Below are 24300 nucleotides of genomic sequence, written 5' to 3'. Positions count from 1 at the left end.
TGAGGACGAGTTGAGGAAAGTGTCGGCGAAAGCAACAGCCGCATTTCGTATTCTGCCAACTTCACAAACCAGCTGAACCCCAAAGTTACACCACTCCACAGCCGTGCCGTAGGGAAAGAGCAAATGCAAGAGACATGGCTCCCACGCGTGCTAGATGACTGGCTCGCGTACTGTTTCTGCTTTGTGCAGGGCTGAATTGTTGGCTTCCGCGCGGAGCGTCCTGACCAGTCTGTGCCACCGCCTCCTTACGGGCTCCAACACCTATGGACGCTTATTTAAGCCTGAAGTTCGGTATTTACCGTCTCCTATTCGTCTCCTTACTTAGGTACCAAGCTCAAGACGCGCTAAACATACGATGAAGGGCGGGAAGCGGCATCCAGCCAACATGAGTCGAGCATCCCCACATGGACGCTGAGGCTGAGTACCCTTCAAGACTCACTTGAAGCAGGACGCCTCTTTGCAAATCCTTTACGCAAGTCATGAGAGTGGTCTAAGCGTGTGTGTTTCATTTCGCACGTAGATATATCTTCTGTCTGAAGCTCAAGCACGGTTTGGTTTGAGAGTTTCTTTGAAGCTTCAAGTTTTTCTTATTCCTTGGTGCAGCGTCTCAAGGCTGCGAAGAAGGAAGTGTTTCAGCTGCGTATGGCTTGGTTCATACTTGTTGCTCGTATTTCTTAATCCCGCCCTCCCGCCTCCATCGCGCCTCAAATACATCCACGCCCCGCTTCAACTCTTAAGACCCGCTTCGATTCCCATTCCTCGGAATACCGAGTCACTCTTCTGAATCACAATGGCTCCAACACCGGTGGACACTCAACCTGAAAAGCCCCAACCAACCTCTGAACCGGAGCAGAAATCATGGTCGACTGGAACCATCATCATGGGCTCAGTCTTCCTATTCCTCGCCGTCTCCCTCATCGTCACCCTCGTTGCTTTCTGGTTCCATAAACGCGCAGAGCGCAACAAACTCCCTCCGGAAAAGCGCCCGTCCTCGTACCACCCCTTCCGCACACAATCGTCCGACAAGAGCAGCCTCCTCGCGAACGCAGCACCCAGCCCCGAAGACGACAAGTCGAGCATGTTCAGCCGCGACCGGAGCACCAGCGTATCACTCTATGTCGATACGGATGTCGTGGACAAGAGAGCGAGCATGGAGAACGTGAGCTTGATTCCTCTCCATATTACGCCTGCAGAGGAAACACACGATCCCATGGACAGGACTACAAGTGTGGGAAGCAGAGTCAGCGCACTGAGTAGAGGGAGCAGCAGATACAGCACTGGTGCAAGCAGCTTGGCGCTCAGCCCGATACAGCAGAATGAGGATGGTGATCTAGGGACGAGTTCAAGGCCTAGGAGTACGAGCACAACAAGCATGCGCTATTACTCTACCACTCCTACCGATAGGGAGTCGGCGCCGCAGATACCAAAGATTGTGCACACGCCGTCGGAGTAGCCACTGAGCCGGACGGAGAAGAGGGGGTTTGAAGGCTCGAAGGCGCGGTGTCTACAGACTGGTTCCTTGTGGGGAAATGGGAGCAGAGGGGGGTGTTTCCTACGTCTTCATGTCTCACTGTTTTCAGCATGACCTTTTCCAATCTCGCATTGCTGCTATTTCATGTTTCCTATTGCTTCTAATTCCAGAATGTCTTTTGAGCATCATAACGAATACCCAATCCACGCTCCTGTCCAGCGGTTGAGCAACATCAGAGCATCTGAAATCAAAGTCTGCAATAATCACCTCACTCCTCGTTCCCTTTTTCCGTTTTAGTATTGGCTCCATCGTTGAGACTCCAGCCCCCATCGCCCAGCCTGTAGGTACCTTTTCTTACACCACCTTCACCGGAAGTCTTAAATTTGCGCATATTGCTGTATATGAGCATCTTTTACCGAGCGAGAATGGACTTCTTACTCCTTGGGGTAACGTGTATCAAGGAACCTGGAGCAGCCGCGGCTTTGCTGCACACATCATTAACAGCTCGGATCCTTTGCATGGAGTCCAGCACTGCGTTACCTGTGGCTCAGATCCGTTCAGAAGGTCTACATGCTCCTATGTGGCACCCATCGCGACTACCGCGGCAAACGAGAAACTCGCAGCGTAGACTTTACCCTACAAGAATGAATATCCAACCTACTGATCACACAAATCCAAGGCCTCCGTAAACACCTCACATCCACGCTCCAATAACGTCAGCGCCAAAGATCGTAAGTATAAACGACCGCTCGGGCGAACCCGAGTCAACCACAAGCCCTAGTGCTCGAAGCTGCACAGCCACAGCCACAGCACGAGGTTTTCGGCATCAGGAACCTGGGAGCTGGGACGATGGGATCTGGTTCGGGGCTGAAGCGTGCTCGTATTCGGATCCTGTTCCGCATGTCAATGGCCGGGTTTCCCGTCGGAGAATTGAGGACGGCTTCGGCTTCGGTTTCGCCTTGTTCATAGGCATGGAGGAGGAAGTAGTCCTCAGTTGTTGATACATGGCATTTGAAAGGGTATAACTTTTGATGTTTTGGAGAGCTATAACGGGCTAGATTATTCAGTCTTCCTCCTTCACACCCGTTCTGCGCGATGCTAAAATGGACGTACATTGCGGCAGCGTCTTCTCGCATGATGCAAAGATTCTTCTTGTGTAGGTCTAAGATCACAGCGACACTGAGAAGAAGTCTAGAAAAACATGCATCGTGAGCACTCTCCTCGGATCCGCAAATTACCAGCTAAGTGCCAAGCAGCAGCGACCGCCTCCCTTCCCAATCCGCAATGCCTCCGACAAGCTCTCCATCAGCTCAACAATCAACCCGCTATAACATCCTCCCTACGCATCCCACAAATCCACTCAAACCCCCACCACTTCACCTCCCTCCCACCTTCCCTCTCTACCCTTCCCCTCAACGAATCCATAACGCCCGCCATACACGCCAGCGGCTCCAACGGCGGTCTGAGATCGAATTCAACCAGTACTATACATCTCTTCTCATTCCTGTTCTGCTCTGCTTCTCCAGCAGCGCGCTGACGCTGACCCGAAAACCGCACGCCATGGTACGATTTCGTCGAGCTGCCCGCCTGCGTAATCGCTTCATCTTCTTGCGCGATGTGCAGGGCTGTTATTTCGAGACCGGGGCTTCCTTCTTTCGTTTTCGAGGATCCTTCTACACCGCTGGGAAAAACCGCATCGCCTATGCTGGAGAAAAGTCCTGATGCGTCTTCACTCCGCTGTGCCGTCTGCTCACCAGTACTACTACTCCTACTCAACGGCATCCAAAACGCCATCAACCCCACAACCCTTCCGCCCCCTCCTCCTTCTTCTCCTCCTGCTCCTGCAAGACCTCCCACCCCACCATCCATACTCTCCACAACCCCACAAGCCGACCTCCTCATCCCCGCCAAACGCGGCATAAACCACGCCGTCCGCTCCGTCGGCTCCTCCAACTTCTGCATATACTCCTCTGAACACAGATCCGTCACATTGTCTACCTCGTAGACGGCTAGGTAGACACTTTCACTTTCATCTCCATAGCCATCTCCATCTCCTCCTTCACGCTCCCCATTATCTTTCCCTTTACTGCCATCCTCACTTCCCCTTTGCTCTGGTAAAGAGCCACCCATAGCCACCGAGCAAGTCGTCGCAGTCAGAGTAGATGGAGGCGGTGCAAGAAGCCCGCGATACCGCCGCGCGCGCCGGAACCCCGGCAGGCGCAGACGTTCGGGCAGATGCTCGTTTGTCCACCAGTCATTTAGCGCGGCTTCGTCTGTTCGAGAGGAGGGCGAGATGGCGCCCCAGAGGATGAGGGCGGCGCTGCCGAGGAGTTTGCGCGATGCCTCGTGGGCGTGGGAGGGTTGTGGCTGTTGCATGTTTTGCTTAATGGGCTTGCTGGGGTAAGGTAGGAAATAGGATAGGATGTGATAGCTTGGAGAGGTTGAAGTTGAAGTTGGGGATTGGATTGCATTGTGGGGTAGGTAGGAAGACGGTTGGGCGTCATCTGACATTTATCTGCGGGGAAGGTACATCCCCAACCTGAACGACATCCGTAAAAGATTCTTACTACGCTCATCTATACTACCCGCCCATGCGACATCCCCACGGAGTTTCCATATTCACCAAAAAAAGAGCATGAACGCTAAAATGGCAGAAGGAAAACTAATATTACTATAAGCGCCGTCGCTAAAGGTGTAATCCAAAGAAGAAAGGCGCCCGTGGTATATTCCTCCCCGCAAACCTTCTTCTATGCAAAAGCAGACTGCCAAAGTATCGACAAGAAAAAGTAAAAGTGCTATCCAAAATGCTCATCTTTCTGACTCGGCTTCTTCCGACCCAGCGTCAAATGGAGGCTCTACCAGAGGTGGGTCGTCGACTACTAGTAGTAAGGGCTGGTCCTCCGATGCTTCTACGTCCCCGTTGACGACTCCCTGGTCCCCATTTTCCACTGGGACATCGTTGACCTCATCGGTAACGTCTTCTATCCTTCCATTATCGACTAAGGCTTCAGGCACTGTCATATCCTGCGCATACGCCGAGCTTTCGGAGGAGCTCGCCGCGCCGGGCTGCTTGGACTTGCTTCCACCAAGACCCAAATGCCTAACAGCGCGCTTCATGCTCTCGAGCCTTGCCCGTTCAGTGACCACCATCTTCCTCGCCAACTCTTTCAATGCCTTCCTCCCCATATCCACTCGATTCTCTTGCCAGCTGGCCAGCTCCCCTGCGACAACTTGCTGTGTATATCTAAGCTCTTTGCCCAGGCCCGCAAGCTCTTCAGTTGCTCGATCCATTTTCTCCTGCGCGTCGCGCTGCATACGGGATCGAGCATCATCGAGGAGGCCTAGCGGCCATCGATCGGATCGCCGAATGGACAAGTGGTGGCGATCTACCGCTTTTTGTGTCGTCGACATAGCGTTGATAAGGGTAGAGGGGCGGTTGAGTGCGGTCAAGATGGCATTGATGGTGCTGGAGATGGCGTGCATGTTGTAGTAGAAGCCTGCTAGAGGGCTCGCCTCGCTTTGCGTTAAGGTCTTGGTGTACCGCTCCGTGGCTTTGAGGTGCTTCTCCGGTAAGAAGTTCAGCGAATGGATAGCGGTATTGGCGAGCCTTGCAGCGTCGGTGAGATCGGAGGACACGGAGCGTAGCTTATTCGTCCTGCGAAGAACCGACTTCGAAGCATGGTGCAATGAGCGCACTGACTCGCGTGCGTGCTGGACGAAAAGCTCGACTTCGCGGACGTCGTATACAGGAGCATACTCATCTCGCACGCGTTCTACTCGAAGCTCAGCTTTGCGGGCTGATCGCTCGGCGAGCATAGAAGAATCGATATCGGGGACTAGGAAGAACTCCCATACCATCTCGTGGGTGGAGAAAGTGGGATGCTTCAGTAGTATCTTCAGGAAAGCGTCCAGTCGAAGCTGGATGTCGCGCAGTATCGAGCGTGAAGGTCGTGATGGTATCAAAAAGGGCGAAGCAAGATTGTTGATGACTGGGAGCCAGGATGCGGGATGCTCTTGGGCAAGCCATCTCGCCAGGCATTCGAAGTCCTGCAGCGAGCGACGGCAGGTTGTAACCGTGATTGTGGAATTACCATTAGGGGCGCCGGATTTCAAGACGAGCCTAATCGTCCCATCTTCGACGAAGAAAGACCGGACGACGGTAGTTGTCCGGCCATCAGGACCCGGCTCGTTAGAGAGAAGCACCAGGTCATCTATCCGATTCCGAACTTCGTCGTCCTTGGCAAGTTCTACGGCGGTAAGTCCTCGCACATCCTTGACAGACAGATCAACTCTCGGATCCTGGAAGAGCACACGGACCAGATCGGTGCGACCGTATTTGCTGGCCACCATCAGAGGAGTGAAGTGCTTATCGTTCGCCGCGTTCACATCGGAATCGCAACGATAGAGAAGCTTGACAGCGATCTGGGGATCAGTAATGATGTGGAGCAGGCTATTCCCCTTGTTGTCAATGTGCTCGTCGAGGTGCAATGGCTGGTCGTCATCTTGAGCTTGTGTTGCGGCCAAGAGGGCTTTGTCTACCATGTCGCGGTACTGGTCGTGATCATATGACCTGCAAAGAGCAAATACTGGAGTCTGGCCGTTTTTGTCCTTCAGCCGCCATGGCACAAGATGCCCAATCCGGTCGATGAGGCGAGGCTGATTGAAGAGATAATGCGCCATGCATCTACCTTTTGAATCCTGCTTCGCGAAATATTGTCGTACGGTCTCTTCATTCGGACTGCTCTCAATGATATAATCCAGTAGAGCATCCGTAGTCTTCGCGTGAGCAGATTGGATTGCGGCACTCAGCAACGTGGTGCCATCATTGTTGCAGTCCTCCAGGACAAAGTCCAAGGAATAATATTCGGAGAGGCTAAGCAAGTATTGCAGGGCCTTTTCTTGTTTGTTCTCCACGGCCATCATCAAGACAGATTCGCCCTCAAATCCTTGAGTCTTAGTCAATTTCTCGATGGACGTGTCGCCTTCAAGCCCGCTGGCGCGGGAGTCGAGAGTGGTACGTGACCTAAAGGAGAATGCGGAGGAGCTAGACATGCTCCGGGTATCCATAGACACCCTCTTCTTTGCCTTTGGACGATCCGCAGGAGGAGGCGTCGGCGCTCTTTGAAAGGGAAAGATGTGGGCCAGCGGGCCATCCTCGCCTCTATGCTTGCTACGAAGGGGACTTCTACGCCTGCGCTTCGGTTCAATATCGCCATTGATAGTCGTTCCACCGAAGGATGACAGGTCCGAAAAGCTCGCAAATCTGACAGGTCGAGGGTCATGGTGATCATCGTCACTTAGGTCTTGTTCATCTTCGAGTTCATGGAATGACCTATCTGGTTCAAGGACACCTTGCATCGTCGCAATGTCACCCGACTTGGTCGCTTTCCAAAGCGTCCTATTGCGTCGGCTGGCTTTTCGCAGGCCTCCGGAGTCTCTGGCCAGGTATGATAACACAGCTTCGAACGTACTCAACGCATACCCCATCTCGCCGCTCTCCACGTCGTCGATGAAGATGAAATGCCGCATGTAAGATAAACGCGCCTGGAGATTTCGGATCGGCGACCGGATGACGACAATGAGGAGCAGAGAAACGAGAGTATCGGCATTGATGGTGAGCAGAGGATCATGTTTCTCCGACAAGGATTCCCCATTAACACCGTTGACGTCCGATTTCGCCTTTGTACCGTTTGTATTCGGCGATGCGTCGGGCTGGGTGATGTGCTTCTGAACCGCGAGCAGTATCTCCACCATTTCTTGCGGGCTTCCCGCCACGCCCATCTTCTTGAAGATTTCAACTGCCTTGGATAGCCGTATGGAAAGCTCGTGTTTGCCTTTTCGCCCGTGGCCAATATCGATGCCGACCTGGGAGATATCCACATCCACCATCTGCCGCATCCTAGCTTCGAGTTCAGCGTCGTCAAACCGCCGAATGTGCCGCATTCGAGGGAACAACGTTTCATGCAGCTGCTCCGTTATGTACCGTTCGATTAGACGCTCGACGATAGGTCCAGTCAGGTCCGTGGTCGCGCCAAGTAGTGAAAGCTGCTGCTTGTCCACCATTTGGAAGAGATCTATAGCAGCGGTCACTGCCGTTTCTAGAGACCGCCGCATCAGGTCTTCCTCATCGTCAATTTCGAGCGTCGAGATGAAACCATTCGGACCGGAAATGCTACTGTGAAACGAGACGGGCATGCTCTCTGATGACGAGAAAGAACCTCGCCTCCGAGAACCTAAAGAGGATCGCCGTGACGACTTCTGTGCTGGCGTAGGTGGGAGAGGTTTCTCAAGCTCCTTCTTAAACTCCGTGAATAATCTGTCTAACCCTGGCTGCATCTGCCGCGCGATCATGGGAAAGTGGTTCAATAGGTCCCCGAAAGACTTGACCTCCTTCTTCCGCGGCATAGATGCGGTTGCCCCGCCCGATGAACCAGCTCTAGCATGATTTGTAGGGTGGCCATTAGTGGAGCCTGGGAGTAAGGCAGGTGTGATCGGCGTCGCTTCATAGGTCCCTATGAGCGGGCGCGAAATGAAGTATACGAGCCACGGCTGGGCTTCGAAGGCGTCGGGGTAGAAGATGGTATCGTTCAACAGCTGGGCTTGGTTCAGTGTCTTGAATCCTGCGTCCTGTCAGCGCCGAATCTTATATTTGTCCCATGCGCGCACCTTTGTTGCTGTAGACGAAGGCATCCTTAATTATCACCGTCCGGCCGTTCGCTGTCGAGAACTGCTTTGCCTTCCCCCGGTTCTCCCTAAAGGTTGAGCCATCCTTGACGTGGTTGTTGGGGCCCACTCCGCCCGGCACCCGCAGGACATGGCTGGCCAGAAACTCTTCGGAGCCGCTGAGGTCAGCGTACGAGGCGTTTGTGTCGCGATCACGGGAGGTGAGGAGGACTTCGGTGGTTGGGACGAGGAGGACCTGGGCAGCCTGTAAGCAGATATGTACGAGAATTGCCCGGAGCGGCCCTTACATGGTGCTGGACTGGCGAGCACTGGCTAGGGAGAGTGCTACGGAAGAAGGCCCGCAAGAAGGGATTCAGGACCGGAGGCATTCAATCGATATGTGGGGCGTTTGACCGAGGATCAGCGAACAGGGACCATGTGTCCTCGAGTGGGTGACCGGACGAGCCGGCGCTAATTGAAAGACCGACTGCGATTGCGAACGGGTGCCTGTTGCGATGGCGCGGAGCTGCGGAATGCGGAGGGCGCACGGATGGCTTGAGCGGCGGAGGCTTGCATCAAGTGGATGCGCGGAGAGTAGCTTGCGTCGCGCTTCAAAGAGCGAAGGTAGCGAAGGTCGCAACGGGCGGAGGAGAGGGTTGGATACGGAGTGCAAAGGTTGTGAGAGGCTGATGAGAACATATCAGATTAGCTTGTGAAGGTGGACACACCCTTGGGGGACCCCTGCCACGCTAGTAGCGAGAAGAGCTTAGCGCGAACGTGCTGTCATCGTCATCCCAGCTCTCCACGATGTTTCAGCCTTTCACCGAAACCCTCTCTTAGCAGCCATATCAACCATTCACAGGCATCTCGTGACGCCATTCAATAGAAAGGGTTCATTGAACTTGTGTATAAGCGTATGTATATGAAGTGAATCAACCACCGAAGCTAATCAGTCAATAGAATATCATCCCTTCGTTTATGTTCACGGTGCCGCATCCCTTCACGACGCCTTCTTGCAGAGCTTCGTCCCATAGTCAATCACATCCCAGTCCTCCGTGCCAGGAGTCGTCTTGGCATAGAACAGCCCGGTGGGATCCCACTTCTTCCGGATCTCGAGGAGTCTAGGGTACTTGCTGCCCCAGTACGACTCCTGCCAGTTCGGCTCGTTAAGATCGCCCTGGACGAAGCATCAGCACCATTCAGCTTGGCAAGCACAGTGGGAAACTCACTTCGTTCACATAGGTAGCACCATTCGGACCCGCCTCCCTCAACGCCTTTCCGACGACGTTCGTTTGGACGTTCTCGCGCTCCATTTTTACCTCCCAGCTCTCGGTGCCGGTCATGATCACGTTGGTGATCACAAAGCTGCTCGCATTGCGCCACGTGGGATGGATCGCGTTATCCGCTACCGGCACACCATGCCCTGGATCGACGATATGTCCAACAGAGAATCCGAAGGTGTCGTTCGTCGGCTGGCTAGCGAACAGGAGCGCCTTGGCAACCCCGTCGCCGTTCTCCTCGATGTCTTGGTGAGTGAAGATGCGGCCGCCGACTACCGAGTTCTGGTTCGGCTGCTCGTCCTCGAACATGTCGATGTATAGCTCGAAGAACGTGGGGAACGCCCTGGTGTACGCATCGTACGGGATATTGGCGGCGTTCAGCTGATCAAAAAGTGGCTTCAGTACTTCCTTGATCTTTGCCTCGTCCATCCTCGGCCCCACGAACGGCTGGATATGCAATGTGCCGAGGGAGAGTTCGAAGTAGACGAACATGCCGTTCTCCACGTAGTGGTTGGCAAGATTGTGGAAGATACGGAAGCCTTCATTGAAGACAGCCGAGTCGTTGGTAAGGGTGCTGTTGATGTTGAGTCTGGTGCCGGCGGTTGGGACCTCCGGGAACGTCTTAGCGGTGATGGACACAACCGTGGCGAAGACGGGACCACCTCCCTTCAAGGCCCAGAACAGATCGGGGTTCTCCTTCGCATTGGCTGTGACGTATTCTCCCGAAGCTGTTACCACGTCGAACGAGAGCACGTTGTCCGCTCCCATTCCGTAGATGGTTGTCAAAGGACCATGGCCTCCTCCTAGTATGTATCCGCCGGCCCAACCAACGGTCTGTGAGGCACGTCAGCTAGATCTGTAGGGAGCGATTCCCCTGCTTACCGGGCACTCTCCACCGACGATGACAACCGGAGGACTCTGAGCAAAACACTTTCGGAAGAGTTCGCGTCCTTGAACACCAGCGCCGACCACCGCAGCGCCACCTGTCCAGTTCCCTGGGCCATCATACTTCTTCGTAAACGTGACGTCCTTGAAGGTGTGGGTGTTGATGATCAAGGATCCGTATCCCGTCGAGCGGCCCATGAAGTCATGGCCAGTGTTCCGGATAATCAGTCGAAGATTGTGCTCTCTCGCGAAGTCAATACCAGCTTTGATGTGCGCCTTGGTCGTCGCTAGGATCACGTAGGTTCCGTAGAAGCCCCGTGTGCAAGGAGCGCTGGGATTGTCCGTCGGCAGGCAGGTGTTGTTGGTGTAGAGAGGCCAGAGGTTTGCAATGGGGTGGTCAGTCCTAATCTCTGTCAGCTCTCTTTGTGCATGGTACAGTCGGTATCAAACACTTACAGCCATTGCTCATTCACCCAATTGGCTTGCACATTTGAGCAGGCCGCTTCGTTGTATACGCTAATCGACGAGTTTCCTAGCTGCTTATGGCAAGGCGCACCCGGAGGCACGGCGACTTGTAAAGCACCGCCGACAGTCGTGTTCAGCGCATCCCATTCTGCATTCTTTGGCCAGCATGCATTGTCCGAGTAGCACTTGCACTGGTAAGTTACGCCGTCCACCTCCTTGACTTCTCCAATCCAAGCCACGGCGGAAACGCAGCTTGTCACCGAGAGCAGCGAAAGGATCCACGACACTCGACCCATATCGATAGCGCTGAGAAGAAACAGAAGATCAGAGCCAATTCGCTGCCGGAAAAGCTTCACCCAGCTCGCCAGCTGAAGCTCTATTTATCGACAAGAGCTCCCAGAGCTCGGCTTACTCTGGGTTGCATGAAACCTTGCCTCTATTACGCCGAAGCCGTTCCTGACAGGGCCAAGCTCATCAAAAATTAGAAAGGCCCGCAGCTCGACCCTACCATTATTGAGCATCCAATGTCAGCCCAGAGTAGCCGCCGCGAATATATGCCCTTGTCGCGAACCTGTAAACCACATGGGCCGACCCATCGGGGCCGTATCTCCAAGGCGGATAGCCGCCGCAAGAGGATGCGATCCGCGCCCCATAACAGATCGGCTCCGGCCCGCTGGGAGCTCCCCGGTGTTTCTATTCATGCGGATAAATTCGCTGTGGCTAGTGGGGTTTATAAACAGCAACTGCGCCGAACCATTACCAAGGCTATCGTGGCACTCGTGGCAAACGCCTTCGAAATCGCTTCCATGGAGAACGGGGCGAAAGTGCTGAATTCGCGCTCAATATCCGACGAACGCCCCAATTGTGCAAGTCGTTTGCGAGCGAAGGAAGCAGATGAGTAAAGACGTCTTGGCATTAATATGTATGCGCTTCGAAGTCGGAACGATATAAGCGAATCTCGGTACTGATGTTTTCCCGGTAAGATTCCAATCTCGTGGCAATCTGGGCGATCTATGATTCATCAAAGAACAGACTTTCTTGCAGTTCTTCTAGAGTATTGTGCGTCCTTTGCGCCGACCGTCAGGTTGGTGTCGTTCGACGCAAGGTCCCTGGAGCAGTTTGGATGATTGTGGGGCCTCTGCTCCGTTGGCGGGGTCCAATTAGGTCGTCAGCCCTGCCAATATGTATGCATGTCAGCCTAGTGGTGGTCCGAAGGTTACGGCATCAGGTACGCTTCGAGGAAGCGAGGCGTGGATGACGAGACGAGTGAGAATAATGGATGGAGTCGTCCGTCCGAGGGGTTAGTTGTCCGAGCTGAGTGCTTATGCTGCGAGTGCGGGATACTCCAGAAAATGGTGCCTGCCGGCAGTTGTGGCAGGAGGTCCCTGGTGTACGCTTCCCTCGATTCAGTAGCACACGCCGCCGCCTAACTCCGTCCTTTTCGTTCCAGATCCTCCCCGCTTCAGAAGTTGTGGACGGGTCCCTCGCCCAGACAGAACGCATACGTATGGGGTTCGGTCTCATCTCGGCGCTCGGTTGCTGTCAACGGTACATCAAATCTCCGCCGTCCGTACAACCTCGAAGCCTCAGCTGTTGGCTCGCTGTGGACTGGACGACCGACGTGAGCTAGATTCTAGCTTTTTGTGATTTCGTTCGGATGGCCTCGAATATCAGCAGTAGAGCCGCGATGCCAGGGAGAAAGTCGAACACGATTGCCTTTGCGTGTGAAGTACTACCTAGGTAGAAGCAGCTCCACTGTGGTCAGTTTTGTGGCCTTCTTCGCCAACTTCGGAGGGCCTGTTCATTGGACGTGGCAGTTTCCTCATGGATGTTGGTATTCGTTAGACAGTGTCGTGGTCGGGTGACCACCTGGGCAAGGTCCCTCAACGAAATAGGGATTTCTCCCAAGTAAGAAGGGCTAGCACATCTTTCGCGCTCGGAATGCTAAAGGAACGTAGAGCGCGGAGGAAGAAGATGAATCGATCCATCAATAGTCGTGCACGATGGGAGGTAGAGAACGACTTCTAGGGAGAGGAGACGTCACCCGGGACGCTCCTGCCTTTCTGGCGCAGCTGCGCCTCCAACGGTAGCACTTGTACACTTTTGACGTCACCCCTAACCAAGGCACATTACACATGATCTTCTCTACGAACCTGCCCTCCACCAGCCTCACCTTGCTCTCTCAATACCATAGGGCCGCAACCACCTGGCACTCACCATGGCCACGCACAAACTCTACGAAGCCGACAAGCCCGAACACTGCTCCCGACTGGAATCCTTGCCCCGCGAGGTCAGAGAAAAGATATACTTCTACCTGGGTTTCCCTGTGGCCGGTCACTGCGTACATTACTGCGACAAGCCGTGTTCCGTTCATCAGGCGTTGCGGTTTGGCCAGGAGAGGAAGAGGCATTTTGAAGAGCTAAAGCGACAGTATGAGCAGAAGAAAGAAAACGCGCGCTGGACATCGTATAACGAGGGCGAGATAACAAAGTTCAAGGAACAGGCTCGCATAGCTCTGGCATCCAACGTCGTCACCATCTCGGCGATCGCAAAGGGCCAGGGCTTGATACCGGGCAAGGTCAGCATCTCTGGCGTCGACGAGAGCAGATTAGAGGTGAGTCCCGAAACCTTTCCTTTGTGGCATGGTATGTATACTCACTGTTTACGTGCAGCACAAGCTGTTCCAGATTCCGGAGTGTGGGCTTCTGCTCGCCAATCGGTTCTTCTACGACGACCTTTCCGCATGCTTCGAGGCGGATTCAGCTATAGCTCGCGAGGTGCCGAAGCCTGTACACCAGCATTTCTGCTCGGGGAGCTGCTTTCTCTCATTGGATGATGATGAGGGCGATAACGAGGGGATACCATCTCCGTGGTCTTGACAATGCTGTCCCACGATTCACGGCAGCGCTCTAGCAGCGCCAACCGCATGACTTGACACGCAAGCGGGAGATGCCATTGGCTATCGTGGCTTGACATTTTGGCATCATAGTAGTGAGGAGGAGTGATTGCTAAGCATTCTAAGGCTTCACAGACCATGCTACGGACAGAGATGTCCACACGATGTATTTAGCATGAATCCCAAATGTAAGAAGATGCTATAGCCGTATGATCGCTCAATTTCGATATGAATTTCGCCGGTTGTACTCTGCTAGTTCCGACGTCACCGCGAGCAAGGTGCGTTTTGAAGCCCCTTCACTCACTCGTTAGCTCCCACTCAAGTCAGAAAACCACCACTTAACTCCAACACCTTCAACCATGACCGCTTGCCCGCCCGAATACATCTCGATCACCATGGACACCATGGAAGCGCAAATGCCAGAAGCTGGCGAAGAGGGACAGCCTGCGTCCCGCCTAGAGCTTCTTCCCCGAGAACTTCGAGACCGCATCTACTTCTACCTCGGCTTCCCCGTTGCTCGCCGCTGCCTCCACTACTGCGACAAGCCGTGCACCGGCTACACTGAGTTCCGCGGAAATGCGCAATACGTGTACAGGCTCGAGAGGTCGAAGCTGCAGGCGCTTCTGCGGGTCGGACGACTCAGCCGACGCGAGTATCGCGAGTGGGAGAAAGAGCAGGCTGCAAGGCTAGATTTGCGCGAGAGCTTAGCCGAGTACAAAGATGAGTGTCAACTTCTCCATGCGGTCTCTGCGGCTTTGGGCGCGAGTCGCATGTCGGGCAGGGATGAAGACGGTATCAAGGTATGGCACGCTTTCGGGTTATCTAGCTGCTCGTGGACTGAGACTCAAGCGCAGCACTCCAACTTCCCTGCTCCCAAATGCGGACTCTTCTTCGCGAACCGCTTCTTCTACGATGACATGTCTTCCTGTTTTCGGATTGCTTCGACTATCGATCGGGATCAACGGAAGCAAGCGCGGCTTCAGCGTAAGTTTCACGTTCCATAGCTCACCTGTAGGCCACCGGTATAACCACCACTCTTCTAGGTTATCCGGTTCGCGATCGTCGTTGTCATTTTGCGTATCGGGCTAGAACTCGGTCTCCCCGCCCTCAGCCGGAAAGGGAGCAAGGGAGCCCATAGGCGCAGTCCCGATGCGCTTCGGCGGGGTACAGGAATGGTATTTGACGCTGGACTATCCGGCCCTTGGGGCTGGTGGCTGACCATATGATGGGTATTTACGTACTCCAGTGGAAGTAAGAGCTAGAGATACGATGAGAATGCCAATAGCGGAAGACTTACAAGACTATAACCATCCCATTCGAAGGCTAAACCGTGGTCTAAGTTGCCGCTCGTCTTTCTATACATGTCAGGCTAGCGGCGGTCTTCTTCACTGGATGATTCCCCTCCTTCCAGATAGCTAATCAAGTGGGCCACTACAGACTGCAGAGTCCTATGGTAGAAGCCATTAGGAGGAGCGTGATCAGGCCATAGCTCACCCCCGACTCCGTGCCGGTGGTAATCTGTCCGTGACCCGCGAAAGCCGAACGATTCGTGCTAAACATCCTGGTGAGCTCTTCTGAACGAAAAACCACCCTCAGGCTCCGTCATATGCGTCTCTCCCATGGACCTATGCATGAAGTAAGCAAATGCTACATGCCCTTAATTGGCCGAACTCACGTTCCCCTAATGCATTCATAAACTGCTTTCGGAACCTGATACTACTATCCTTCATATAGCTCGGTGTCCACTTAAGATTCGTCATGTCATACAAAGTGATCTTAGTTTCGCTGCAGGTCTCGCGCGCCCCCACAGCACTAGTACAGTTCTTGAGCTAGATAGCATCAGGGGCAGCATGAGATTGAGAAAGAGATGCGCGTCGAAGGAAGAAGAGAGGAAGTAAGATGATGCGGCTTCCTATCGAGCCGCTAGCCAAGACGGTAGAAGCCGTCCCAGTTGCTGCTTGAACCGATGTCAACCACTGATCACTCCGCGAAAAGCAACTCATCATGATCTGAAATAAGGTATCCTTGAAACAAGTCTCTGTATATTCCATCGTCTCGACCCAAGTGGTACAAGAGCAGCAATGAATCTAGACTCAGTTGGGAATAGCGCATTCACTAGCGGCCGCGGGATCCTCCACTGTTCTCAAGCACGAGGTCTCAACCCCACCTCCACCTGTCTCTTCCTGACCTCAGCAAGCAGATTGCCAACGTCCTTGTCCACGTTCTCAAACTCTCTCTCGATCAATGCCCTGTGCGTCTCACTCCGTGGTTCAAATATCGCCTCAAACGGCTTTGGATGTGACACGAAGCCTGCTGCGAACATGCTGTCGTCAACCTGGATCCTCGTCCCGTCCTTGGACCGCACATTGAATCCCCACAGAATCCGAGCAATTGCGATAGTGACTGAATTCTTCGCGATGTGCCTTCCGGTACAGATCCTCCGCCCGTAGCCGAAATTGTTGGGTTGCCCGACTTTGCCGATCCATCGCTCCGGTCGAAATTCCAATGGAGCGTCGAACAGCTTCTCGTCTTCGCGCATGGCCTTCCAGACGGGGATGACTATTGAGCTCTTCGGGATCAAGTAGCCGTTGTACCAGTCCTCCTTTAGTGTGGCATGTGGGAAAGACGCTGGCAAAATGTGGCGCCATCGGAAGTTTTCTTCCACGATCGCGTGGATATATGGTAACTTCTCCAAATCGGCGAAATCTGGCATCCGCTCTTGTCCTACGACGTCATCGATCTCCTTCTGAGCGACGGCCATGAAGTCTGGGTGTGCCACGCAAGCCAAGGCGAACGTTTGTAAGAAAACGGCTGATGTCTCCACTCCGGCATCACACAGAATGCCCAGGTCCCAGGCCAGTTCTACTTCCGACATCCCCTTCACTTCTTTAGCATTCGCAAAGTCCTTGCACCAGTTCCAGCTTTCCCTCTCACGGGCTTCTTTCATATTGGTTATGTGCAAGTTCGTCTCCAGTTGCCAGTAATTTTCCGTCGTCTTCTTGAACGGGGCCAGAAACGCAGGCAGATATTTCAGCATCGGAAGCGCATCTACCATCCACTTCCCGGGCTGCGCCGCATGGATGAGGTTGTGTAAGACTTCATGCGATGTCTGGATCTGCCACTCATCGTTTGTCACTATCCGGAAACCATATGTCAACACGTAGACGACGCTGGCGGCGAAGATTTCGAAATTCTTCTTTAGATCGTTGCTTTTCAAGAAGTTGTGGAGGAGAACTTTGCTCTCCATATCCTGAATCGGAGTATACGTCGTCGAAGCCCTCGGGCTCAGTGCTGGGGCCTCGAGTCGCTGATGCAGCACGTATTGCGCATCAGGCTGTCGCAACAAGATGTGCATGCCTTTGCACGTCAGCTCCGCAGCCATCACTAGACGCGGACGGCCGCTGTAGATGGTCGCGCGCCGGTCCAACAGGTCTTTGGCCATTTCGAAGTCTCCGACGAGAATCACCGTGGTACCACCGAAGTCTGCACTGACGAGTGGTCCGTATTCCTGGATCCATTTCTGATAGGTCAACCACGGGGCCGACTTGGGAGCTTGGTGGAGGTTCCCAATGATTGGGAGACGTGGAGGACCTGGGGGAAGCTTGGCCCTGCGACGCCTTTGTTGGAGCGTATAGGCAAGCAGCAAAAATGCAGACGCTGCAAGAAGAATCGCCTTGGGAAACATGATTTCGATAAGTGTTAAAAAGAGGATGCGAAGATATGTGAAACGCAGACTTATCTTGGTTCTTATGCTCACTTATAGGCGCTCCACCTTTTGCAGAGCGTAGCACCCATCTCCATCCCGGATCCATGTCGGGCAAAAGTTGCAGCTGTCGGGAGCGGGGAACGTTACCAACTCGTTTATAACCCCTGCAACTGCCGTCCAGAATGCCACGTTGAGCCTATCAGCTATGTTTGCCTGCAAGGCTGCATATGCGCTCTGGTCAGTAAACGGAGTTGCCACCCCTCGTGCCGTCCCGCTTGCCAGGTGCAGTACGGAGGTGTGCCCGGCAACTCGTTCTATAGGAGGGTTCAAAGCCGGCATTTCGAACGACGTTATCTTCTGCTGCATACATACGCTGTCTCCCTACACGCTTTCACCGCTATACACCATCTGCTCGCTCTAGAGTCTCGGTCTTCGCTCCTCCCCTTGGAAGGCAGTGCGTTTTCTGTGCGGGCCCGATACTGGAGCATGTTATCAAACTAATACTTCTCCAGTCTATTGAATCTCGAGGCTGCAAGTTCCCAGGTCCTTGCGCGCAGTTGCTTTTCTGCGTAAAGCCCTTGATGATTGGACTGTCCGATTGGCCGAGTTCTCGGCGCGTATACGCCCTGCAGTCCCGCCAAACACCCCTCTTGGCTGGAAACTAATGAAGCAGTCTGACGCACGCTTGTCCATCGCTCTCTTTTCATACTTGCCGAGAATCTTCGTCTATATGCCGACCTTTCTCATCGGTCGCCATCGGATTTACCACGTCCAAATCAACGTTGGAAGTATGTCAGCTCTTTACTAAGCCGATGCCTCTCTAATCCCTTCCCTTCCAAGCTATGCCTCCATGCAGCCCTATATTGCGGCCCGTCCCTAGGCCTAGATTTTGTTGAGGAATCGGGCCTGGATGCAGGGAAGCTTACAACCCCTTCTGGGAAAGCGTGATTATTCAGCAGTAATCATGGAGGTGCGCCTTCCGCTTGGCTGCATCTTAGCGACCTATGAGCCACCCTTTCACTCACATGGCAGCTGTTGATCATGTCAAGGATGTGGGGGATCACTGTTCATGTCTGCTGATAAGGGCTATGTCGCTATGTATATACAAGGGATGTCTGATTAGGCGATCAAAAGCAATGCGTTGAGCCCAGGAGCATGGCTCCCGCGAGTGCGGCATCTGGAACCCTGGGAATGAAGAGGAGATGGCCCACATGATAGTGAGGAAACCCGATCTATTTCGTTCAGGTATGGTAGGCCACTATCGAACAAAGAAGATGCTGGTGCCGCGCGCAGCAAACAAGCATTCAAGCCCGTCTATAAGAAGAGATGTTATGACCTAAGCAACCGTCCTATTGACGCCCACAGCACTCGATCTTCCAGCACTTTCCTCGCTTTATCTCCCCAAGAACGCTCCGCGTCCACCATTCCACATCACAATCCCACTTTCCCCGCGGGGCTTTCTTCGTTAGGCTCTCATTACTAATCTTATACAAGATACATTGCAGACGCGCCTGCTTCTAGTTGCACTGCCAGCACCTCTTTTGAGCTAGCATCTCCAAGCACTGCAGATACTCGCAATTTTCCGACAGCGTTCTTATAACCGCCACTACCCACTTTACTGTCTTCTGAGTGTAGGTCCGTGTATGCGTCATCTGTGGGTCGTAATTGAGAGTAACGACAAAGGAGCAGTAATCCGCAATATAGCCGATCGAATGCACTTGTCGTCGCAAGACGTGCTCGTAGAAGAATCTCGTCTGGCTAGTGCTAAGTACGCCAACCACGTCATCCAAATAAATCAAAGTGAGGAATTGACACAGTAAACTCGCTCAGGGCTTGTAGTTGTGGACCAGGCCGTGACGACTGCTAACGCAAGTGCAACCGAACGCGAGCACACGACTTCAAACAGAACGGTGGAAAAAGCATCAGAGCATGTTAGTGGCAATGTGTACTCTAGAATGCGTTTGACACATCGAAGAGAGCGTGACGATTTTGTAATTCCCTACCATCTCCATCATTACCTGCCTTCAAACCATGAATTACCAATCTCCAAATGCTCCTTAGCCGAAGAAGCGCCTCAATGCTCCACATCATACACTTGCAACGGGAACTGCACGCCCTCTTTCTGGTTGCACACTGAAAACCCCGAAGCAGCATGCGCGCACTGCAGAATGTCAAACCCCACCAGGCCCTTCGCGAACCTCGTCGTCCTCCTTCCATGCTTCCTGCTACTCTCGAATTAGCTTCTATCCACCCACCCTCCCCTCTAACATGTACAAACAGGTTCTCATCGCGCCTACTTACCTCGTATGCCTAACATCCAGCGTAAAGTTATAGTAGGTCGCATAGTCGACGAACTTGAACGCCCACGCCGGATCGATCGTCCCAGCAGGAGTTGTGCAGTTCACAAGCTAAGTTACTGCGCATTAACAAGATGGACGAATTAGCCTGGCTGGAGGTAAGGGTGCGTACGTAGTCGTGAGGATACCCAGTGTTGTATTCGGCATACGGCCAGCGCGTCTCGCAGAACGTAGCTGCAGCGTCGCTTGGGTCTGTCACATTGAATCCGACGCGATAGGGGGAGTGATCTTCAGGTCGTCCGGTCGGCTCGAAGGTGTTGAGGCGCGTGACTTGGAACGCCGGGGGAGGAGAAGGAGGACTCGGTCGAGCGAGCGTGAGTTGTGCGAGGGCGAGGAGAGCGAGGGACTTGATGGCGACCATAGTGTCTAGTAGCGAGCGTGTGTTTAGCGTGTACGTATTCCTGGTATCTGCAAGGTAGATGTGAGGGCCGAAAAGACATTTTGAACAGAAGAGTGTGCTGCTCTTATAGCTGCAAGCTCCATCATTATACGAAGTTCCCTCAGGTGATTGGTCTATTGCTATTTCCGTCCGAAGCAGTAGGGCGAATGCTCTTTTCGTACTGCTCTTGACCATCGCGTCTCGTATCCGTATTCTATCCGTCTTCAGCCGCGCATACTTCACACTTCCGAGGCAAGGATGCTGGAAAGAATGCCAAATTCGTCTGCGTTGCGATTGCAATTGAATTGAGGAGACTTCCCGGGGACACGGGCATAGAACTGCCAGCGGATATGCCGTGTATCGAGGCGGGTGGTGTAGGCTGCCGTGCCTCACTTCTCAGCTCTCAAACCCAGTGTAGCTGTCTAATCATAGCACCTAGACTAGATACTTGAGATCTCAGTCCAGTGGAGTCTTGCGCGATGCTAAGATTCAACGGTCACCCGATTCTGCAGCCACAGGGGCAGCCAAGGCTGCTAGCACGAGAATCGCTTCGCGAATTCGATAGCCACCCGCAGCGACGAGGATGCGAGAAATGCGGCTCGTATGATCATGATAATAGTTTATTCGGGTTGTGGTTGCAGCGCACCGGAGGAATTACGTATCAGCCTCGTGTTGCCCCCGCATCTCCATCTTCGGAAAGCTGTCATCCCTTGTAAGGTCCAAACTCGTCTCGAATAGCCCCCAAACCCCCACATACTGATCGAACAAACATGTATTACTTCAGTCTGCCGTACGAAATATATCGGCCAGTGTAAAACCAGCAGAAGGCCTTCATGGACCCCCACAGCAAGCTAGAAAACATCCCGAGCTGGGTATCGTCCGTCGTAATATCGACCCTGAACTCCAGAGCTACCGTGCAGTTGAGCATCGTATGCACCATGTAAGAGAACCCCGGGTCAGTCAGATTCGCAGTCCTCCCAATCATTGTCGTCGCTATCATCGCTCAGATCCACCATCTCCTTCATGTTGCCGTAAATATGGGATCCTGCAATGCCTGCGATCTTGTCCGCGAGCTCATTGCCCGGCACCTAGGACATATTAGGAGTCTTGCTTGAAGACGCCAGATTATTCTTACCCTGCTGTGGCCTGGGCACCAGTGTAAAGTGATTGAAGGCCTCCCGGCTTTGCGAAGCAAACGCGCTTTGGCCACCATTTGATACCCCAATGGACATTTTGCTGGTTGTCGCGCAAGGTGAAGTGCTGTAGTGGAGTCGGTGTAGATCGAGACAGCTGTCAGCTTTGAATGGCGGGCAATTTCCCGAGCCTTCTCAAGCGCCTTGATGACGCCGAGGTGCTCCATGCCATCAGAGGTCAGAGGCGTCCCGATTACTTTGTATCCTGCGGCTTGCCAGCGGCCCCACCCAGCTGCTGTGCTGCGACGCCAAGCAACCGCGAAGCCGCGTCCCCTAGAGCTCTTGGAACCGTCAGTCCACAGAACGAGCCGTCCCGTATCTTGCTTTGCAGTCGTGTGCTCCTCGTACGCCTGATGCACAGCCTGGCCTGCTGAAAGGATTTGGACATCACCAGGGAAGGTTGCCGTCCTCCTCCGGCCCCGCTTGGACGTCACTGCTCGGCGGAAGTAGCGGTTGGGGACGACTGTCTGGATGCTGCTCTTCTCAAAGTATTGCGCGGCATTGGTTGCTAGCGTCAGCTCGTTGTCGATTCCTAGCTCTTTAAAATACTTGTCCTTCCAGAACTTCAACGTGCGATGGCCGCCATCGAGTATTTGGAGGTCGGGGCCGGTCTGCTTCCGCTTGTAGATCTTAGTGTTAGTCTTGGTGCGGGCGCGTGTTAGCTGCCTAGATCTCGTGATCCGGGAAGTCTGTACCTGCTGCTGCCAGCCCATGCTCCGGGGCATTGTCGGCGGGTTGAATGGGTGAAGTGACGTTCCCTGCGCCAGGTCGGGGTCCCCACGGCTCACCGTCGCGTTGACAATGGGCCTCGGGTGGAGACGTCCCAAGCCTGGCCACTGTACGTGTTCCAACTCGCGCTCCAACTCTGCCATCACATCATCTTCGTCGTCTTCAGTCAGATCGATAGCGGTAGCTGCCGTGGAGCCGGCCAGGCCTACGGCAGCAGCGTGCATGGGGAGACCGCTCGCATCGAGGGACACCTCCATGCCCGCCGCGATCTGCATAGGTACGATGGACATTGTGATGTGGTGAGGCGAGGTGAGGTGAGTGGAGGAGAAGAAAGTGGAGGTGAGTGAGGAAGTGTGTTTGGCAGGTGGGACTAATGACGCGCAAACGGAAGGTACGCGCTAGCACGTGATGGGAGATTTAACGGTGAGCAAGAGCTACCCGGGTTGCCATCGGCGGGCTTTCACCTTGAGGAGAGGGAGACTGCAAGAGTACGTTTGAAGGAGCTCAAGGCACTTCGAATAGGAGAAATATGCGCTGTTCAAATATCTGAAGCCAACAAATGACCTACTACTCAGGACTGGTCTAGCATACTCTTAGAAGGCCAACTCAGTGTGCGATCTTGATATCTTCGCGTCTACAATGTCACCCGTCTTCCTCGGGCCTGTCCTTCTCTTGAAGCGTGCCCGGGCTACCGTCTAGTGCCTCGGCATCCCCAGTCCAGGAGGCCTTCAGAGCCTTGAATACCTAGGGCCCCTTATTCTTGAATATCCGACTCTCTTTCAAAAGCCCTGGTCCTTCCTCAATCCATCCTCATGTCAAATCAGATTCTCTCAACCTCCTCAGCCGCTCACCGCTTCCCCCAAAGTGGATTTGGCTGATATGTCATCCCCTGCAACTCAGTATCACTCAACAAGCCCACCTGATCCCCCTGCTCATCGTCTACCTTACTCGGGGGTGTTCTGGTCTCGCCCCTCACGACCTCCAGCATACTAATCCCTGGCAGCACTAACAGCAACAACGGCAACAACTGTCCATAGCTCCACGAGCTCTCGCTCGGCCCCACGAGATTCACGCCCTGGGGCACCGTGCCAAACGCCTGGCTCACCATAACAACTCGCACAGTTGCGCCGATTCCCATCGCCGTGAGCATGATGAGCCCGACGACCTGCACGGATTTGAGCCAGCGCGGGTTGGTCCTGTTGTGCAGGTACCAGGTTGACAGTATGAAAACGATGACATTGCCCGCGATGACGGCGATCGTTCCGGCGATGGAGAGCCCGGCGTTGGAGGGCGTACCGCGGTCTGCAACTTCCCAGACGCAGCCGATTGGTAACCGGGGCTCGAGATTTTTCATGACGGACTGCAAAATAAAAATGGAAGACAAAACGCTTAGCAGGGTGTTGATGAACATGAAGAATTGCCGCAACCATCTGAGCACCCAATCGCGCTTGAAGTCGTTGACGAGCGCTAGCAATGTCGCCATGTTCGTCGCGGTTGAAAGCAGGGACAGTAGCCAGATGATGAAGAAGTGGTATGGAACCATGGTCTTCATTTTTGCGAGCCCGATGGATTGGATGCCGATACCCGTGATGATCTGCTGGTCGGAGAAGGAGAGGAGAAGCTTGCGCAATAACGGCGCCGAGGTGGATTTGCGCAGGCCGAGAAGGATGATGACAGCGCTGAGGAGAAGGGAGAGGAAGTTGGTTATGATGAAGGAGAGGAGGGTCTGCGCTTCATGTTAGCAAGATGTTCTGAATGTGACGAGATTGGACATACACCAGCGCCCGCAACTCCAGCATCTGTATATACCGTGTCCGGCACGAACGTACAATTGCTCCCCGTATCGATCGACATGTTCTCTGCAAATCTTAGGACACGCTAAAGGAACGTCAAGTGGGTATATTTCGCGAAGACGCGCAGAAACGCAGAAGAAACTTGTAGACTCAAGGAAAAGCGACCGGTCGCGAAAGCGCGCACAGAAAAGTTGGTAAGAAGTGAGAGTTAAGCAGCGAGGCCAGCACAGCACAGCCTCTCCCACTACATCATCGTCATCTTGTCTCACCCTAAATTAAGCCTGAGATTGGCGAGCACAAACAAGGGGTCAATGTCAACGTTAAGGATCAGCGCGACAAAGCAACCGAAAACCGGCTCCAATGGTTGATCTTTGTCGCCTTTGTCCTGTGGCGCAGCGCTTAACTTGCGACACGGCGAAACGCGCGGACATCCACTTAGCCCCACTCCAGGGGACAATACCTTTGTTCTACATCGACTCTTAG

The 24300-nt window shown here is 53.8% G+C and overlaps 11 protein-coding genes across 11 annotated transcripts; 4 read left to right on the top strand and 7 right to left on the bottom strand.

The window, feature by feature from the left end:
- The first annotated feature begins 368 nt into the window (after nt 1-368).
- On the top strand, nt 369-1662 carry BU26DRAFT_206726 (uncharacterized protein). The gene has a single exon (XM_033820600.1). The coding sequence runs from the start codon at nt 791-793 to the stop codon at nt 1451-1453; it is 663 nt and encodes a 220-aa protein (XP_033675510.1). The 5' UTR covers nt 369-790; the 3' UTR covers nt 1454-1662.
- Nucleotide 1663: 1 nt separating this feature from the next.
- BU26DRAFT_206778 (uncharacterized protein) lies at nt 1664-2198 on the top strand. Its single transcript, XM_033820602.1, has one exon. The coding sequence runs from the start codon at nt 1873-1875 to the stop codon at nt 2158-2160; it is 288 nt and encodes a 95-aa protein (XP_033675509.1). The 5' UTR covers nt 1664-1872; the 3' UTR covers nt 2161-2198.
- A 590-nt stretch (nt 2199-2788) lies between these two features.
- BU26DRAFT_572689 (uncharacterized protein) lies at nt 2789-3847 on the bottom strand (the record flags this gene model as incomplete). The annotated part of the gene is made up of 1 exon (XM_033834261.1): nt 2789-3847. The coding sequence occupies one exon, from the start codon at nt 3845-3847 to the stop codon at nt 2789-2791; it is 1059 nt and encodes a 352-aa protein (XP_033675508.1).
- A 179-nt stretch (nt 3848-4026) lies between these two features.
- BU26DRAFT_206730 (uncharacterized protein) lies at nt 4027-8815 on the bottom strand. The gene is made up of 3 exons (XM_033820601.1): nt 8443-8815; nt 8138-8390; nt 4027-8091 (listed from the first exon to the last, which is right to left on the bottom strand). The coding sequence occupies exons 1-3, from the start codon at nt 8521-8523 to the stop codon at nt 4280-4282; spliced, it is 4146 nt and encodes a 1381-aa protein (XP_033675507.1). The 5' UTR covers nt 8524-8815; the 3' UTR covers nt 4027-4279.
- Nucleotides 8816-9094: 279 nt separating this feature from the next.
- On the bottom strand, nt 9095-11157 carry BU26DRAFT_497836 (FAD/FMN-containing isoamyl alcohol oxidase-like protein MreA). Its single transcript, XM_033826308.1, has 4 exons — nt 10756-11157; nt 10297-10702; nt 9364-10248; nt 9095-9311 (listed from the first exon to the last, which is right to left on the bottom strand). Exons 1-4 carry the CDS (start codon nt 11058-11060, stop codon nt 9135-9137), a joined length of 1773 nt encoding a protein of 590 aa, XP_033675506.1. The 5' UTR covers nt 11061-11157; the 3' UTR covers nt 9095-9134.
- Nucleotides 11158-12982: 1825 nt separating this feature from the next.
- BU26DRAFT_572686 (uncharacterized protein) lies at nt 12983-13643 on the top strand (the record flags this gene model as incomplete). The annotated part of the gene is made up of 2 exons (XM_033834260.1): nt 12983-13378; nt 13437-13643. The coding sequence occupies 2 exons, from the start codon at nt 12983-12985 to the stop codon at nt 13641-13643; spliced, it is 603 nt and encodes a 200-aa protein (XP_033675505.1).
- A 376-nt stretch (nt 13644-14019) lies between these two features.
- On the top strand, nt 14020-14664 carry BU26DRAFT_572685 (uncharacterized protein; the record flags this gene model as incomplete). The annotated part of the gene is made up of 2 exons (XM_033834259.1): nt 14020-14460; nt 14515-14664. 2 exons carry the CDS (start codon nt 14020-14022, stop codon nt 14662-14664), a joined length of 591 nt encoding a protein of 196 aa, XP_033675504.1.
- Nucleotides 14665-15714: 1050 nt separating this feature from the next.
- BU26DRAFT_525967 (cytochrome P450) lies at nt 15715-17368 on the bottom strand. Its single transcript, XM_033830631.1, has one exon. The coding sequence runs from the start codon at nt 17343-17345 to the stop codon at nt 15804-15806; it is 1542 nt and encodes a 513-aa protein (XP_033675503.1). The 5' UTR covers nt 17346-17368; the 3' UTR covers nt 15715-15803.
- Nucleotides 17369-19307: 1939 nt separating this feature from the next.
- On the bottom strand, nt 19308-20500 carry BU26DRAFT_525966 (uncharacterized protein). Its single transcript, XM_033830630.1, has 3 exons — nt 19836-20500; nt 19668-19774; nt 19308-19591 (listed from the first exon to the last, which is right to left on the bottom strand). The coding sequence occupies exons 1-3, from the start codon at nt 20295-20297 to the stop codon at nt 19441-19443; spliced, it is 720 nt and encodes a 239-aa protein (XP_033675502.1). The 5' UTR covers nt 20298-20500; the 3' UTR covers nt 19308-19440.
- Nucleotides 20501-20730: 230 nt separating this feature from the next.
- Nucleotides 20731-22349, bottom strand: BU26DRAFT_556795 (uncharacterized protein). The gene is made up of 2 exons (XM_033832400.1): nt 21238-22349; nt 20731-21190 (listed from the first exon to the last, which is right to left on the bottom strand). Exons 1-2 carry the CDS (start codon nt 22312-22314, stop codon nt 21059-21061), a joined length of 1209 nt encoding a protein of 402 aa, XP_033675501.1. The 5' UTR covers nt 22315-22349; the 3' UTR covers nt 20731-21058.
- Nucleotides 22350-22544: 195 nt separating this feature from the next.
- Nucleotides 22545-24150, bottom strand: BU26DRAFT_470537 (uncharacterized protein). The gene is made up of 2 exons (XM_033825346.1): nt 23801-24150; nt 22545-23750 (listed from the first exon to the last, which is right to left on the bottom strand). Exons 1-2 carry the CDS (start codon nt 23876-23878, stop codon nt 22872-22874), a joined length of 957 nt encoding a protein of 318 aa, XP_033675500.1. The 5' UTR covers nt 23879-24150; the 3' UTR covers nt 22545-22871.
- Between the last annotated feature and the right edge of the window lie 150 nt (nt 24151-24300).

The sequence above is a fragment of the Trematosphaeria pertusa genome (assembly GCF_010094035.1).
Source record: "Trematosphaeria pertusa strain CBS 122368 unplaced genomic scaffold BU26scaffold_29, whole genome shotgun sequence".
Classification (NCBI taxonomy): domain Eukaryota; kingdom Fungi; phylum Ascomycota; class Dothideomycetes; order Pleosporales; family Trematosphaeriaceae; genus Trematosphaeria; species Trematosphaeria pertusa.
The sequence above is the reverse complement of the archived record's forward strand: the minus strand, read 5'-3'. Positions and strand labels throughout refer to the sequence as shown.

Excerpts from the sequence above, each read along its gene's own strand:
- BU26DRAFT_206726 (XM_033820600.1), top strand. The coding sequence starts at position 791 with ATGGCTCCAACACCGGTGGACACTCAACCTGAAAAGCCCCAACCAACC.
- BU26DRAFT_206778 (XM_033820602.1), top strand. The coding sequence starts at position 1,873 with ATGAGCATCTTTTACCGAGCGAGAATGGACTTCTTACTCCTTGGGGTA.
- BU26DRAFT_206730 (XM_033820601.1), bottom strand. The coding sequence starts at position 8,523 with ATGCCTCCGGTCCTGAATCCCTTCTTGCGGGCCTTCTTCCGTAGCACT. Across the intron at positions 8,391-8,442 it reads GCTCGCCAGTCCAGCACCAT|GTCCTCCTCGTCCCAACCAC; the intron begins GTAAGGGCCGCT and ends CAGGCTGCCCAG. Across the intron at positions 8,092-8,137 it reads CTTCGTCTACAGCAACAAAG|GATTCAAGACACTGAACCAA; the intron begins GTGCGCGCATGG and ends GACAGGACGCAG.
- BU26DRAFT_497836 (XM_033826308.1), bottom strand. The coding sequence starts at position 11,060 with ATGGGTCGAGTGTCGTGGATCCTTTCGCTGCTCTCGGTGACAAGCTGC. Across the intron at positions 10,703-10,755 it reads TGGGTGAATGAGCAATGGCT|GACTGACCACCCCATTGCAA; the intron begins GTAAGTGTTTGA and ends GACAGAGATTAG. Across the intron at positions 9,312-9,363 it reads GTGCTACCTATGTGAACGAA|GGCGATCTTAACGAGCCGAA; the intron begins GTGAGTTTCCCA and ends TGCTTCGTCCAG.
- BU26DRAFT_525967 (XM_033830631.1), bottom strand. The coding sequence starts at position 17,345 with ATGTTTCCCAAGGCGATTCTTCTTGCAGCGTCTGCATTTTTGCTGCTT.
- BU26DRAFT_525966 (XM_033830630.1), bottom strand. The coding sequence starts at position 20,297 with ATGGTCAAGAGCAGTACGAAAAGAGCATTCGCCCTACTGCTTCGGACG. Across the intron at positions 19,775-19,835 it reads CTGGGTATCCTCACGACTAC|CTTGTGAACTGCACAACTCC; the intron begins GTACGCACCCTT and ends GCAGTAACTTAG. Across the intron at positions 19,592-19,667 it reads CTGGATGTTAGGCATACGAG|CAGGAAGCATGGAAGGAGGA; the intron begins GTAAGTAGGCGC and ends ATTCGAGAGTAG.
- BU26DRAFT_556795 (XM_033832400.1), bottom strand. The coding sequence starts at position 22,314 with ATGTCCATCGTACCTATGCAGATCGCGGCGGGCATGGAGGTGTCCCTC. Across the intron at positions 21,191-21,237 it reads GGTGCCCAGGCCACAGCAGG|GTGCCGGGCAATGAGCTCGC; the intron begins GTAAGAATAATC and ends AATATGTCCTAG.
- BU26DRAFT_470537 (XM_033825346.1), bottom strand. The coding sequence starts at position 23,878 with ATGTCGATCGATACGGGGAGCAATTGTACGTTCGTGCCGGACACGGTA. Across the intron at positions 23,751-23,800 it reads CTGGAGTTGCGGGCGCTGGT|ACCCTCCTCTCCTTCATCAT; the intron begins GTATGTCCAATC and ends CATGAAGCGCAG.